General features: G+C 46.4%; 1 protein-coding gene across 4 annotated transcripts in view; it reads left to right on the top strand.

The window, feature by feature from the left end:
• Positions 1 to 13,702, top strand: part of ENTPD6 (ectonucleoside triphosphate diphosphohydrolase 6) — a 29,591-nt gene extending 15,889 nt beyond the window's left edge. For 3 of the 4 annotated variants that reach the window (XM_034763934.1, XM_034763932.1, XM_034763933.1), the window contains exons 10-14: positions 366 to 467; positions 3,634 to 3,774; positions 4,273 to 4,329; positions 12,590 to 12,702; positions 12,798 to 13,702. In XM_034763934.1, coding sequence (XP_034619825.1) covers positions 366 to 467; positions 3,634 to 3,774; positions 4,273 to 4,329; positions 12,590 to 12,702; positions 12,798 to 12,887 — 503 coding nt within the window. In that variant the 3' untranslated portion in view covers positions 12,888 to 13,702. Of the gene's footprint in view, positions 1 to 365; positions 468 to 3,633; positions 3,775 to 4,272; positions 4,330 to 12,589; positions 12,703 to 12,797 lie in introns of those variants that run through there. The other variant, XR_004644902.1, reaches the window with a different exon arrangement.
• Positions 13,703 to 14,872: the final 1,170 nt, after the last annotated feature.

The following is a 14,872-nucleotide window of genomic DNA, read 5'->3' as shown; positions in this document are numbered from 1 at the left end:
CCCCCGGGTGCAAAACCCATTCTGTGGGCCATAGGAGCAGAGCCTGTTACAAGGGGAAGTGGTAGTTCATTCACTCGCTACTCTCTCCATTCTCAGCCTGCCTGTGCCATAGATGGGACCACTGCGTGTCTCTGGGCACATCTGCCAGCGAGATGGGTGTGGGCAGAGGGTGGTGCTGTCAAAGGAAGGCATGGGCCATTACCAGCCCATATGGGGGCATGGGCGTGTTCAGGCCATGAGTGGGTTAGAAACTACTGGGGAGGTGGGAGGATGCTGAGCAGGACTGTGGCCTGGGGAGGAGGGATTGGCAGTTGACTCCTTAGCATGGGTCTTAATGCTGTTTGATCTATTTCTTTCTATTACAGTAAAGGAAGGAGAGGAGCTAATTAGTCCCTGTTTATCACCCAGCGTCCAGTGTGAGTGGGAACATGCTGAAATAGTGTACAGAATTAAAGGGCAGGAGGCAGGTATAGAAACTTCTTTCTGTTGTATTATAGATTTGCATGTTAAAATCGGAACAAACAGCGTGCACTTTCTGGATCTGTCTGTTTGAGGTATTCAGTTGTTTTGTTACTGTCTAACTTTGCTTTGACCTCAGGCTATTCCTACCCAAGAGATTTTCCTCCCTTCGTCCACACCCCATCTGCTCCAGTGTGTAATGGGGGGGCTCTAATGTAGATTAGTCAATGGCATTTTAAAAACCATGCTGTCAGAACCAGGTCAGAGCATGTCTACATAACATGATGGTTTACAATAAGAGCCACTGGAGCGCTGTCTACACTAGGACTTCCGTCATGTCTGCAACAGTGGGAAACTGTAAGAAAAAAGTTTAGCATAATCAGGTCCAGACACTTCGGGCCAGATTCTAGCTGTTGCAAATCAGCCTGCCGCTATTAAAACCTGTGGAGCTAGGCTGATTCACACCAGCTGGAGGTCGGTCTGTCCGAGTTTTTCCAAGCCATTTGTGCTCACAGCGAATGTACCTTTTTTACAGGGTTTTCAAATAGAAAGTTAGCCATTTTTGCAATAGCGAATGAGTTTTCGTTGCGGAAACTGTTGTTCCCTTCCCACAAACTTCCTGCCTTGCAGGCATAGGTTTTGTACAGAGGATCTGAAAAAACCCAGATCCTGTCTTGTCTCTCAATGTGATGTTCAGTCATATATTCGCAAACCTTTTTCTTCATCCACAGGGCTCTTTTCCGTTGAAACAGCCTCTTTGCCTGCCTGAGGCCCTATTTTCAATTTGAGCTCGAGAGTATTTCTCAAATTATTCACATGCCACTCGGAGTCCTACCTGTCCCTTATTACGAGCTAGGACTGTCAGTTAATTGCGGTTAACTCACATGATTAACTCAAAAAAAATTAATTGTGATTAAAAAAATTATCACCGTTTAATCGAACTGCTAAACAATAGAATACAATTTACATTTGTTAAATACTTTTGGATGTTTTCTACATTTTCAAATATATTGATTTCAATTACAACACAGAATATAAAGCGTACAGCGCTCACTTTATATTTTTGATTATAAATGTTTGCACTGTAAAAGAAATAGTATCAGGTGAATTGAAAAATACAAGTACTGTAGTGCAGTCTCTTTATCATGAAAGTTGAACTTACAAATGTAGATTTTTTTTTTTTGTTACATAACTGCACTCAAAAACAAAACAATGTAAACCTTTAAAGCCTACAAGTCCACTCAGTCCTACTTCTTGTTCAGCCAATTACTCAAACAAGTTTGTTTACATTTGCAGGAGATAATGCTGCCTACTTGTTGTTTACAATGTCACCTGAAAGTGAGAACAGGTGTTCGCATGGCACTGTTGTAGCCGGTGTCACAAGATATTTACATACCAGATGCACTAAAGATTCATATGCCCCTTCATCCTTCAACCACCATGCTGATGACGGGTTCTGCTCGATAACAATCCAAAGCAGTGCAGACCGATGCATGTTCGTTTTCATCATCTGCGTCAGATGCCACCAGCAGGTTGATTTTCTTTTTTGGTGGTTCGGGTTCAGTAGTTTCCACATCAGTGTGTTGCTCTTTTAAGACTTCTGATAGCATGCTCCATGCCTCGTCCCTCTCAGATTTTGAGAGGCACTTCAGATTCTTAAACCTTGGGTCGAGTGCTGTAGCTATCTTTAGAAATCTCACATTGGTACCTTCTTTGCGTTTTGTGAAATCTGCAGTGAAAGTGTTCTTAAAATGAACATGTGCTGGGTCATCATCCGAGCCTGCTATAACATGAAATATATGGCAGAATGTGGATAAAACAGAGCAGGGGACATACAGTTCTCTCCCAAGGAGTTCAGTCACAAATTTAATTAACACATTTTTTTAATGAGCATCGTCAGCATGGAAGCATATCCTCTGGAATGGAGGCCGAAGCATGAAGTGGCATACGAATGTTTAGCATATCTGGCCTGTAAATACCTTGCAATGCCGGCTATGAAAGTGCCATGTGAATGCCTGTTCTCACTTTTCAGGTGACATTGTAAACAAGAAGCGGGTAGCATTATCTCCTGCAAATGTAAACAAACTTGTTTCTCTTAGTGATTGGCTGAACAAGAAGTAGGACTGAGTGGACTTTAGACTCTAAAGTTTTACATTGTTTTGTTTTTTAATGCAGGTTTTTTGGTCCATAATTCTACATTTGTAAGTTCAACTTTCATGATAAAGAGATTGCACTACAGTACTTGTATTGGGTGAATTGAAAAATACTATTTTGTTTTTTACAGTGCAAATATTTGTAATAAAAATATAAAGTGAGCACTGTACACTTCGTATTCTGTGTTGTAATTGAAATCAATATATTTGAAAATGTAGAAAACATCCAAAAATATTTAAATAAGTGGTATTCTATTATTAATAGCGCAATTAATTGCATGATTAATTGAGATTAATTATTTTAATCACTTGACAGCCCTATTACTAACCCTTATTCTCCCAGTCATACCATTCCTACAAATCCTCTCTAAAAGATATATTGTAACCTAGATGGGACCAAACGGGGGCCCATCCAGTGTGCTGGCATGAGGGAATAAAGAGGGTGTGGGAACCCCTGTATTTCCCTGCACTGGTGTGCCATTCCACCACTCCCTGCACATGGTGGGGAAGCAGGCTCTGCAGTGCAAACCTGCAAGTACCCAACTTACTCAAGTGAATGGGGGGGGGAGTGAGCAGAGACTTGATCCCACCCCTCCCAGCACCCCGAGCCGTGTAGTTATACCAGTGCATTGGAGAGCATATGCTGCTGGCCCAGCGCAGTTAATGCTCTCCTTGGAGCACTAGAGAGCGCAGGAAAGAGATTGTAGTGCTCTGAGTCATAGTCTCCTTCTGGGCTGCTGCAGGAGCAGCTTAGCAAGGTTCTTACTGTGGGCCCTTTTGTCCACTGATGATCTAGTCCGTACTTTGGACTCATCCGGTTCCCACTGAAGCCAGTAAGTTTTGCCATTGGCTTCATCAGGAAAAGGATCCGGTCCTTTATTTCCACGGATAGTCTCTAGTATATTAGAGAGCATTGCTGACCTAAGGGGACCAGAGGCCTTGCAGACCTCAAAGAAATTAAACGGTGGTGGTGGTGGTTAATCACCAGCATGTGATTTGTTGGGTCTCTCTCTTTCTTTAGGTGAGCCTCTGTATGAATCCTGTGCTAACAAAGTAGCAGAACTGCTCTACAAGAAGGTGCATAAAACAGAAGTAGTAAAGGATTTGGATTTTTATGCTTTCTCCTATTACTATGACACTGCAGCAGAGGTTGGCCTAATAGGTACATTTGTTTCTGAGTTTCTTTGTAATGCAAGGGTAGCTAATGGGAGAGTTTGTGCCCCTTAAAAATATCCAGTTTCTTTGCAAAGCTACAAGGAATTATGTCTTTGATTATATTAATGTACAGTGATATTATTTTTTGAAGATTGGGTACTATAAAATTGTTAGGAAAAAAGGCACAGGGACTTGGAGGTCTGACCTGAAACAATTTTCAGCCTTTTTATTTGTAATGACTAAATTTCAAAAGGAGACAGTGTCCCATTAAGGCTAAACAAATTTTTATAAAAAATGACTGCCTGAAGTTCAGCTCTCAGTCCATATTAAGGCATCTAAATAAAGGTCTGACCCTGCACCAGTGAAGTTGGTGGCAAAACTCCCACTTACTTCAGTGAGTGCAACAGCCCTCAGTGGTCCAATTTCCAGAAGTGTTTAGCCTCCAGCATTTACAACTGACTTCACATGCACGCTGTAAAACATGCCCTGTTTTTCCCCCTTCTAGATAAGGAAAAAGGAGGTAGCCTAACAATTAATGACTTTGAAATTGCAGCCAAGTATGGTAAGTAAAGTAAAGCAAAAAATGCTGGCCAGGATTTGCAAAAGTGACTAGTGATTTGGGGTGTCTATCTTTTGGGGGGGAGGGTGAATTTGAAGAATCTTAGAGGCCTTATTGTCAGAAAGTGTTGGGCACCCACGGTCTGAAAATCAGACCCCTTCTAAAGTGTCTCAAATTGGGTACCCAAAAGTACTAGTTACTCCTGAAAGTCTTGGCCACAATTTTTCTAATAAGTCCTTATTTTTTACAAAAACTGCAAATAAATAAATAAATAAATCTTGCAATATAGATGTCTGAGCTCTCTTGCAATAATAAGAATAATAAATGTCATTTAGCAATTACTTTGAAATCATAAATGTAAAATAAGTGGATTGTGCTCTTATCCGATTTATTTTTTCTTAAAGTTTATACTTACATTTAAAGGTGATCTGGAGAGAGGAGAAAATTTATTTTTACTTTTTTGGGGGCAGGGGCTTCTTTTTGTTGTGTAAAGATGATCTGAAAGGTTTTTTTAAAAATCAGAAAAGTGTTTATTTGTTAAAAACTTGGCTACCTTTTTTCCCCTTCCTCCCCCTGGAGACAGTGTGTGTGTGACATGAACATCTGTTATTGTTTTGACATCAGAAATACCATTCAAGTAAAAATCTGATTAATTGGGAAAGGAAGCGATTTTTATTCTGACTCTTTACCTCTCTCTGGTTTTGGTAATTCACATTTAATTCAAATGCTTTAGAAACACTCAAGAGAAAAGTTACCTTTATGAATGATTCAGGATTCTTGCCCTGTCAAGCAATGGCTGAGATTGTTCATAGTCCACATCTCTTAACACTTTCATGAATTCTCCAGCAAAAACCAGGGATGATCAGGCTTGAGATTCCTGGTATTTTATGATTCTAAACAAGCAGAAAAAAGTTGTTTGTTTGATTCTACAAAAAACTTGCAGGCCTTCTTTAAACATCTGTAAAGAAGCAAAACATTTTTTAAAAAACGCCAAGGCACAAGCCAGTTTTTCTTAGCTTGCAGAGGTATGTCACAAGTTTGTTTATATACCCAAATAATATTTACTCATATCACAAACTGATTGACTGGTTGATTATAAAATGTTGAATGCCTACAAAGTCACTATAGGTAAGAATTTGTCTGTGGATATAAACTGTTGCTTTTCTGGGTTGCAGATCATTGCAGTAGTTATTTCTCTCTGCTTGCTTAAACACATTTGTATCAAATAAATAGAAATGTTTATGCATATGAGCAGTTTGTACATATTCTCTGCTAAAAACATCTGTTAAATGTGCACTATTCTAAGACATTTCATTGCAATTTGGTTACTTGGGATGTGTAAATAAGAGCAGAACTACTTTAATGTCGTGGAGAATCAAGCCCTTTGTCTCTTGACTACATCCTATTCACCTCCTGATCCTGAGTCGCATCCTGGCACCCATGCGGAGCCCCATCACCTTCAGGATCATTCTGCCAGTACAGTCAGGTAAAACTCTTAGGAACTAAAGGTTTTTGCAGAGGGCTCACAGCCTCTTTGACTGCTTTACTCGACTTTGAATATGTTTTGGAGAAGAGAGGAGAATGCTTTTGAGAGAGGATGGCTGCGTAACAAGGAATAAACAGATTTTGAGATGCGTACTCTTTTCTATATCTATCTTAGGCCTGGTTTACAAGGAAAAGTTCTATCGGCATAGCTACGTCAGGCAGGGGTATGAAAAAACACACCCTGGCCGCTGTCGCTATGCCAACATAGCTGCCTCTATGCTGGAGGTTACATTGCCATAGGCCTGTCCTACACCTAGAACATAGGACAACCTAGCTATGTTGCTCAGGAGTGTGAAAAATTCACACCCCCTGAGAGACGTAGTTAAACTGACCTACGCCCCAGTATAGACATCGTTGGGTCAATAGAAGAATTCTTCCGTCAACCTAGTTACCGCCTCTCAAAGGGATAGGTTAACTACAGCAGCGGAAAACCCCTTTCATCGCTGTAGCAAGTGTCTACACCACTGCGGCGGTGCTACTGTAGCACCTGTAGTGTAGATATAGCCAAGCTAACTTTGTTTCGAGGGCAGTGTTCCTACATAAACCGAAGAATTCTGTCTGTTGGTGTAGACAGTGTCTACACTACAGAGTTATGCAAACAGATTCCATAGTGTAGACCGGAGTCGGCAACGTTCGGCCCGCGGCTCGCCAGGGTAAGCAGTTTATTTACTGCTGACCAGTTTATTTACCTGCTGACGCGGCAGGTTCAGCTGATTGCGGCCCCCACTCGCTGCGGTTCGCCGTCCCGGCACATCCCTTGGCCCGCGCCGCTTCCCGCCGCCCCCAGTGGGGGCCGCGATCGGCCGAACCTGCCACGTCAGCAGGTAAATAAACTGGCCCAGCCCGCCAGGGTGCTTACCCTGGTGAGCCGCGTGCCAAACGTGGCCGACCCCTGGTGTAGACGTACCCTCCATTGATGAAAGGGGTGCTAAGACTGGGGGGCCTAAAATTAGGCTCCTGAGTCCATATTTAGGTGCCTAACTAAGTGGCTGGATTTTCACCAGTGCTGAGCACCTGTCAGTTTCAATCTTGGGACTGTGGCGCTTTTGAAAATAAGCTACTTCCTTAGGTTCCTAAATGTGGACTCTCTTCAGGCAGCCATTTTTGAAAATCTTGGCCTGTTTTTCCTTGTTCTGTTTCTGTTCCACCCATTCACTGGGAGGCTAAACTAACCTGTCTTAGGCCTGGTCTACACTACGGGTTTAGGTCGACTTTAGCAGCGTTAAACCGAATTAAGCCTGGACACGTCCACACAACGAGGCCCTTTCTTTCGACTTAAAGGGCCCTTTAAACCGGTTTCTTTACACCACCTCCGACGAGGGGATTAGCGATAAAACCGGCCTTTGCAGGTCGGAATTGGGGTAGTGTGGACGGAATTCGATGTTATTGGCCTCCGGGAGCTATCCCACAGTGCTTCATTGTGACCGCTCTGGACAGCGCTCTCAACTCAGATGCACTGACCAGGTAGACAGGAAAAGACCCGCGAAAGTTTGAATTTCATTTCCTGTTTGCCCAGCGTGGAGAGCACAGGTGACCACGCAGAGCTCATCAGCACAGGTAACCGTCATGGAGTCCTCCCAGGATCGCAAAAGAGCTCCAGCATGGACCGAACGGGAGGTACAAGATCTGCTCGCCATATGGGGAGATGAAGCAGTGATAGCTGAACTCCGTAGCAGTAAAAGAAATGGAAAAGTATTAGAAAAGATCTCCAAGGCCATGAAGGACCGAGGCCATAACAGGGACACACAGCAGTGCCGCGTGAAAATTAAGGAGCTACGGCAAGCCTACCACAAAGCCAGAGAAGCAAACGGAAGGTCCGGGGCAGAGCCGCAAACTTGCCGCTACTACGCGGAGCTGCATGCGATCCTAGGGGGTGCAGCCACCACTACCCCAACCGTGTGCTATGACTCTCTCACTGGAGAAACACACAGGGAAGACGGTTCGGGGAACGAGGAAGATGACGATGGAGGTACTGTAGGTAGCTCACAGCAGCAAGGAAGCGGAGAAACCGGTTTCCCCAACAGCCAGGATATGTTTGTGACACTGGACCTGGAACCAGTAACCCTCGAACTCACCCAAGACCCTCAGGGCACACAGGAGACCTCTGGTGAGTGTAACTTTGTAAATATTTGTAAACATTACAAAAAAAAAGCAAGCAAGTCTGTTAACGTGTATGGGGATGGAGCGGAAATCCTCCAGGGACATCTCCAGAAAGCTCTCCTGGTTGAAATGGGGTGATTTTATTAAGGGGGACATTCAGAGGCGCCCGTTCCTGCTATTCTGACCAGAAATGTTCCCCGCTGTTAACCACGCGGTGGGGGGGAGGGGTGAAGTGATCATCCCAGAGAATCGTGTGTGTGTGTGTGTGGGGGGTGGTTTACTTGTGTTTGTGCCGCATGTTAACCGGGAAACCGCAGCCCCCTCCTTTTACATTGAAAGCCCATTTTAAATGGACAACCCAATTCATCCTTGATATGGGAAATGCGCTGCTGTTTGCAACCTTTCCCGCATGTTAAGAAGGTTAAAAAAGCCAAAACACTGTGGCCTACGATGGCTGCCTGCAAGCCGAAATATGCGACCTTGTAATGAAAGAGTGTACCCATTGTTCCCTAAAATGTGTCTTTTTTAACCACCTCTCCCTTCTCCTCCACCAGCTGCAAATGTTTCTCCTTCGCAGAGGCTCGTGAACATTAGAAAGAGAAAACGTAAGACGAGGGACGAGATGTTCACAGAGCTGCAGATGTCCGCCCAGGCTGATAGAGCACAGCAGAATGCGTGGAGGCAGTCAATGTCGGAGATGAGAAAAGCCCAACATGAACGAGAGGAGAGGTGGCGGGCTGAAGACGATAGGTGGCGTCAGCTTGCAGACAGACGGCAAGAGGCAATGCTCCGTCTGCTGGAGCATCAAAGTGATATGCTCGAGCGTATGGTTGAGTTGCAGGAAAGGCAGCAGGAGCAGAGACCGCCGCTACAGCCCCTGTGTAACCAACAGCCCTCCTCCCCAAGTTCCATAGCCTCCTCACCCAGACGCCCAAGAACACGGTGGGGGGGCCTCCGTCCACCCAGTCACTCCACCCCAGATGATCGCCCAAGCATCAGAAGGCTGGGCTTCAATAAGAGTTAAAGTTTTAAAATGCAGTGTGTCCTTTTCCATCCCTCCTCCCCCACCCATCCCAGCTACCTTGGCAATTATCCCCCTACCTCTGTAAGGAACTAATAAAGAATGCATGAATGTGAAAAAACAATGACTTTATTGCCTCTGCAAGCGGGAGGGGAGGGTGGGGTGGGGTGGGGTGGTTGGTTTACAGGGAAGTAGAGTGAACTGGGTGGGGGGGGGGGTTGGAGGGTTCATCAAGGAGAAACAAACAGAAGTTTCACACAGTAGCCTGGCCAGTCACAAAACTCGTTTTCAAAGCTTCTCTGATGCGCACCGCGCCCTGCTGTGCTCCTCTAACCGCCCTGGTGTCTGGCTGCGCGTAATCAGCGGCCAGGCGAGTTGCCTCAACCTCCCACCCCGCCATAAAGGTCTCCCCCTTACTCTCACAGATATTGTGGAGCGCACAGCAAGCAGCAATAACAATGGGGATATTCTTTTCGCTGAGGTCTGAGCGAGTCAGTAAGCTGCGCCAGCGCGCTTTTAAACGTCCAAATGCACATTCCACCACCATTCGGCACTTGCTCAGCCTGTAGTTGAACAGGTCCTGACTACTGTCCAGGCTGCCTGTGTATGGCTTCATGAGCCATGGCATTAAGGGGTAGGCTGGGTCCCCAAGGATCACGATAGGCATTTCAACATCCCCAATGGTCACTTTCTGGTCCGGGAAGAAAGTCCCTTCCTCCAGCTTTCGAAACAGAGCAGAGTTCCTGAAGACGCGAGCATCATGTACCTTCCCGGCCATCCCACGTTGATGTTGGTGAAACGTCCCTTGTGATCCACCAGGGCTTGCAGCAGCATTGAAAAGTACCCCTTGCGGTTTACGTAGTCGGTGGCTTGGTGCTCCGGTGACAAGATAGGGATATGGGTTCCGTCTATGGCCCCGCCACAGTTTGGGAATCCCATTTCAGCAAAACCATCCACTATTGACTGCACGTTGCCCAGAGTCACTACCCTTGCTATCACCAGGTCTTTCATTGCCCTGGCAAATTGGATCACAGCAGCCCCCACAGTAGATTTGCCCACTCCAAATTGATTCCCGACTGACCGGTAGCTGTCTGGCGTTGCAAGCTTCCACAGGGCTATCGCCACTCGCTTCTCAACTGTGAGGGCTGCTCTCATCTTGGTATCCTGGCGTTTCAGGGCAGGGGAAAGCAAGTCACAAAGTTCCATGAAAGTGCCCTTACGCATGCGAAAGTTTCGCAGCCACTGGGAATCGTCCCATACCTGCAGCACGATGCAGTCCCACCAGTCTGTGCTTGTTTCCCGGGCCCAGAATCGGCGTTCCACGGTATCAACCTGCCCCAGTGACACCATGATTTCCACATTGCTGGGGCCTGTGCCTTGTGAGAGGTCTATGGCCATGTCAATTTCCTCATCACTCTCGTCGCCGTGCTGCAATCGCCTCCTCGCCTGGTCCGGGTTTCGCCTTGGCATGTTTTGGCTCTGCATATACTCCAGGACAATGCGCGTGGTGTTCATAGTGCTCATAATTGCCGCGGTGATCTGAGCGGGCTCCATGATCCCAGTGCTAGCTATGGCGCCTGGTCAGAAAAAAGGCGCGAAAGTAGTATCTGATGGACCAGGAGAAGGAGGGCGGGAGGGAGGGAGGGAGGGCCGAGTGACGACATGGCGTACAGGTACAGGAACAGGGAGAAACACAAACAACTGTCACACAGAATGGTCCCCCCAAAGATTAAACTGGAAACCCTGGGCTTAGCAGGCCGTTGATTTCACGGAGGAAGGGGAAGCAAATGAACACAGAACAAATCTATTTTTTACATCTTAAGGTGGCAGCCGACGCTGCAGCATGAGTGACAGCCATACCAGTATGACGATGACGGATACCAATCATAATATACCATCATCTGCCAAAAGGCAAGGGGCTGCTGCTGTGTAGCAATGCAGCCCCACATCTGCCAGCCCCACGTCCGCCAGCACCCAGCATCGCCCTCGGCCTCTTCTGGGTGCTTAGCAGACAATATTGGGCAATTGGCAGAAAATAGTATATTATGACTGGTAACCGTCGTCATCAAAACAGTAGCATGTCTGCCCAGGTGGCCATGATTGACAGCCATACCAGTATGATGACGACGGGTACCAGTCATAATATACCATCGCCTGGAAGGGGCTGGTGCAATGCAGCACTACGGCTGCCAGCCCCACGGCTATCACTCATGCTACACCGTCTACCGCCAAAAGGCAGTTAGCAGCTGCTGCTGTGTAGCAATGCAGTCCCACGTCTGCCGGCACCCAGAGGACATATGGTGACGGTGAGCTCAGCTGAGCTGAGCGGGCTCCATGCTTGCCGTGGTATGTTGTCTGCACAGGTAACCCAGGTAAAAAGGCGCGAATCTATTGTCTGCCGTTGCTGTGACGAGGGGGGAGGGGCCTGACGACATGTACCCAGAACCGCCCGCGACACTGTTTTGCATCATCCGGGCATTGGGATCTCAACCCAGAATTCAAAGAAAAGGCGCGAACCGCTTCTCGGCTCGAGCTGTGGCGCAAACGTAGTATCTGACGGCCTAGGGGAAGGAGGGAGGGGGGCCGAGTGACGACATGGCGTACAGGCACAGGGAATTAAAATAAAGAACGGTGGCTGTGCATCAGGGAGAGACACAAACAACTGTCACAGACTGGTCCCCCCCAAAGATTAAACTGAAAACCCTGGGTTTAGCAGGCCGTTGATTTGACGGAGGGAGGGGGAAGCAAATGAATACAGAGAAAATCTATTTTTTTACATCTTAAGACGACGGTGCAGCGTGACTGATAGCCCTCGGCATCTTTCTGGGTGCTTGGCAGCAAATACGGGGCGGTGTATGACGATGGTCTTCAGGCCTATTGTACGAGCTGCTGCTCAGGGAAGACTCTGCTAACGTGCGATGACCCGACTTGTAATAGGCCGGCTAACAGTCATAATACACCATTTACTGCCAAAAGGCAAGCCCCACGGCTGCCAGCACCCAGATCGCCGATGAAGGCTACCAGTCTACTGCACCGTCTACCGCCAAAAGGCAGTTAGCAGCTGCTGCTGTGTAGCAATGCAGTCCCACGTCTGCCGGCACCAAGAGGACATATGGTGACGGTGAGCTCAGCTGTGCTGAGCGGGCTCCATGTTGTCTGCACAGGTAACCCAGGTAACCCAGATAAAAAGGCGTGAATCTATTGTCTGCCGTTGCTGTGACGGGGGAGGGAGGGGCCTGACGACATGTACCCAGAACCGCCCGCGACACTGTTTTGCATCATCCGGGCATTGGGATCTCAACCCAGAATTCCAAGGGGCGGCGGAGACTGCGGGAACTGTGGGATAGCTGTGGGATAGCTACCCATAGTGCAATGCTCCGGAAGTCGACGCTAGCCTCGTACTGTGGACGCGGTCTGCCGACTAGAGCACCTAGAGCATTTTATTGTGTGGACATACACAATCGGCTGTATACAACCGATTTCAATAAAACCGGCTTCTATAAATTCGAACTAATTTCGTAGTGTAGACATACCCTTAGGGATTTGAATAGTTGTTTATAAATCCAAGAATCAATTCTCTCTCTTCATTCTTCTTAGTGTGTAAGACCATGGAGGTGAAGCCGGGAGACAATCCTTTCCTTTGCATGGACCTCACCTATATCAGTTTGCTACTGCAAGAACTGGGCTTCCCAAAAAGCCAGGTGTTTCAGGTAATATTTGTCAGCGCTGTGTTGAGATACCTCTCAACTCGCTAGTGATGCACGCACACAACAGTGGTTTTACTTCTCTCCTTTTTTCTTTCTAGCTTGCCCAAAAAATTGACAATGTCGAAACAAGCTGGGCTTTGGGAGCCACCTTTCACTACCTTGATTCACTTCACAGGCTGCAATACTAAGGCCTCAGGGCCTAAACCCTCAAAAGGATTTGAGGACTTCAGTCTATGGGTACCCAGCCTACGGTGGCTTACAGGTGACTGATTTTGCTCTCTTTGTGACAATCAGACCCTTTTAAAAGGTGATCTTAAGTTGGGCACCCAAACTCCCAATTTATGAAAATGTAGAGCATGGCCGCTCAAGAATACCTCCTTGATCTTGCAGTGTCTGTAGAAGACTTGATGTTAAACTAGATCATTTCGGTGAGAATTCTGGGATTCATCGAGGGGCTTTGTTCACAATGCAGCTACAAATTCTGTGAGAAAAGTACACCTTTGGGGAACGTGTCTGTGTCATTTTTGCTTGTAATATGCTGAGGTCAATGTTAGAAATGGCTGCTCCAGAGGGGCTTCTTCTTTTCTGGTTCTGATTTATCATGTGTTTCTTTGGGGAATTTTTAACTATTTCAGTGTTTGAGAATTAATGTCTGTAAGTGAAGACAATGGCATTGCCGAGCTGAGCTGCTGGTAAGAGCTGATGTTGACTCTGGAGTGCAGCGTGGGAGACCTGATTCGGCTGGAGTATGGCTGAGGTTTGGGCTGCCCATTCCAGCAGAACTCAGGCCTATTGTGGAGGTGACAGGCGCACTTAAGGATCTGAGCCACAGCCCATGGCAATCTATGGGAGCTCTTCATTGGCCTTTAAAGGCTGAGGTACTTTCGGCACTTGCTGTTGGAGGTGGGGTGGTGAAACTCCATTTCAGTCCTTCAGGGGAGTCCCTGGCAGTGTGACTTTACTGGGACTGTAAGGGAGATGGGGCTTTGGAGTTGGTACAGGCCTCCTGCTGCTCCCCTGAGATCTGCAGGGCTTGGGGGGCCAAACCCTTACCACCACTCCCAAGTGGAAGAATTTGGAGGACACACTGCCACAACCACCTGTTTCCTCAGGTCCCCTCCTGCTGGATTTCCTGGGCAGTTGGTATGAGTCACCCTAATGTGAAGTGTTAAATAGTAAAACGGGTAGTTCGTAGATTTTTGTGTTGGGAGGGGATCAGGGCATGTATTTTAACCTTCAATGATGGTGAGAAGAATCTGTCGTGTTTTTCTGGGAGGCGGTACTAACACATGTCCACATATACTTGAGATTTGTTGGTGCTTGAATAGGGGTAGTTCTTTGTTAATTAACTTCACACAGGAGTATCTGTGGGTTTCACCCAGGCTTGGGGTGGCTTTTACAAGGCTGGCTTGGAACCTTAAAGACTGTTTCTAGTAAACCGTGCTTGGAGGGCCTCTGTCTTCCTTTGATAAATGAATGTATTGTTGCTGCACTGAGCATGGATTGCAGAAGACTGGCCTGTGAGGAAGCAGGAGGCATAGCAGAAGTGGTTGGTACTTTGAATGCAACACTTCTATCAGTGTACTGTATACAGAGTAAAGACTGTTCCTAACAGTGTGCAATAGGGAAACAATTTGTAAGTTATCCATAAGTCGTGGATTGCATCATGTTAATACGTAGTCAGCATAGACACTACCTGGTACTTAAAGTTTTATAAGGGCCTTATCCAAAGCCCCATACAGTCACTAGAAGTCTGTCCGAGGAATTTGGATTAGACCCTAAATGAATAAAGCTAGATCTTTACTGCCTGAGAAGCACAAACTTGGTGTAAAACCCATGTGGGGAAACTCATCAGATTTTTCTAAAACGTTGCTCTGCTTGTCATTGGCTTTTTCTCTGTAAAGTAGCATGTATGTGAATGTACGATGAATATTTGAAAACTATTTTATCGGCAATAAAATTTTAATTACAAATTGGGATGTTTCCTATTTGGATTAATGTGTGGTACTGTGGAGTGATGGTCTCTGTATAACAGGTCATTGCACTGATAGCAGCTTACCTTCACTGAGTGTTAGTGGGAAAACACTGCATCTTAGCCTCTTCTATTGCAACCTGGTAACTTCTGAATACATACCAAGGTCCTGGGATGAAAGTTGCTATATAAGCGTGATAC

This window comes from Trachemys scripta, chromosome 3 (genome assembly GCF_013100865.1).
Source record: "Trachemys scripta elegans isolate TJP31775 chromosome 3, CAS_Tse_1.0, whole genome shotgun sequence".
In the NCBI taxonomy this organism is placed as follows: Eukaryota; Metazoa; Chordata; order Testudines; family Emydidae; genus Trachemys; species Trachemys scripta.
This window is presented reverse-complemented; position numbering and strand designations above follow the sequence as displayed.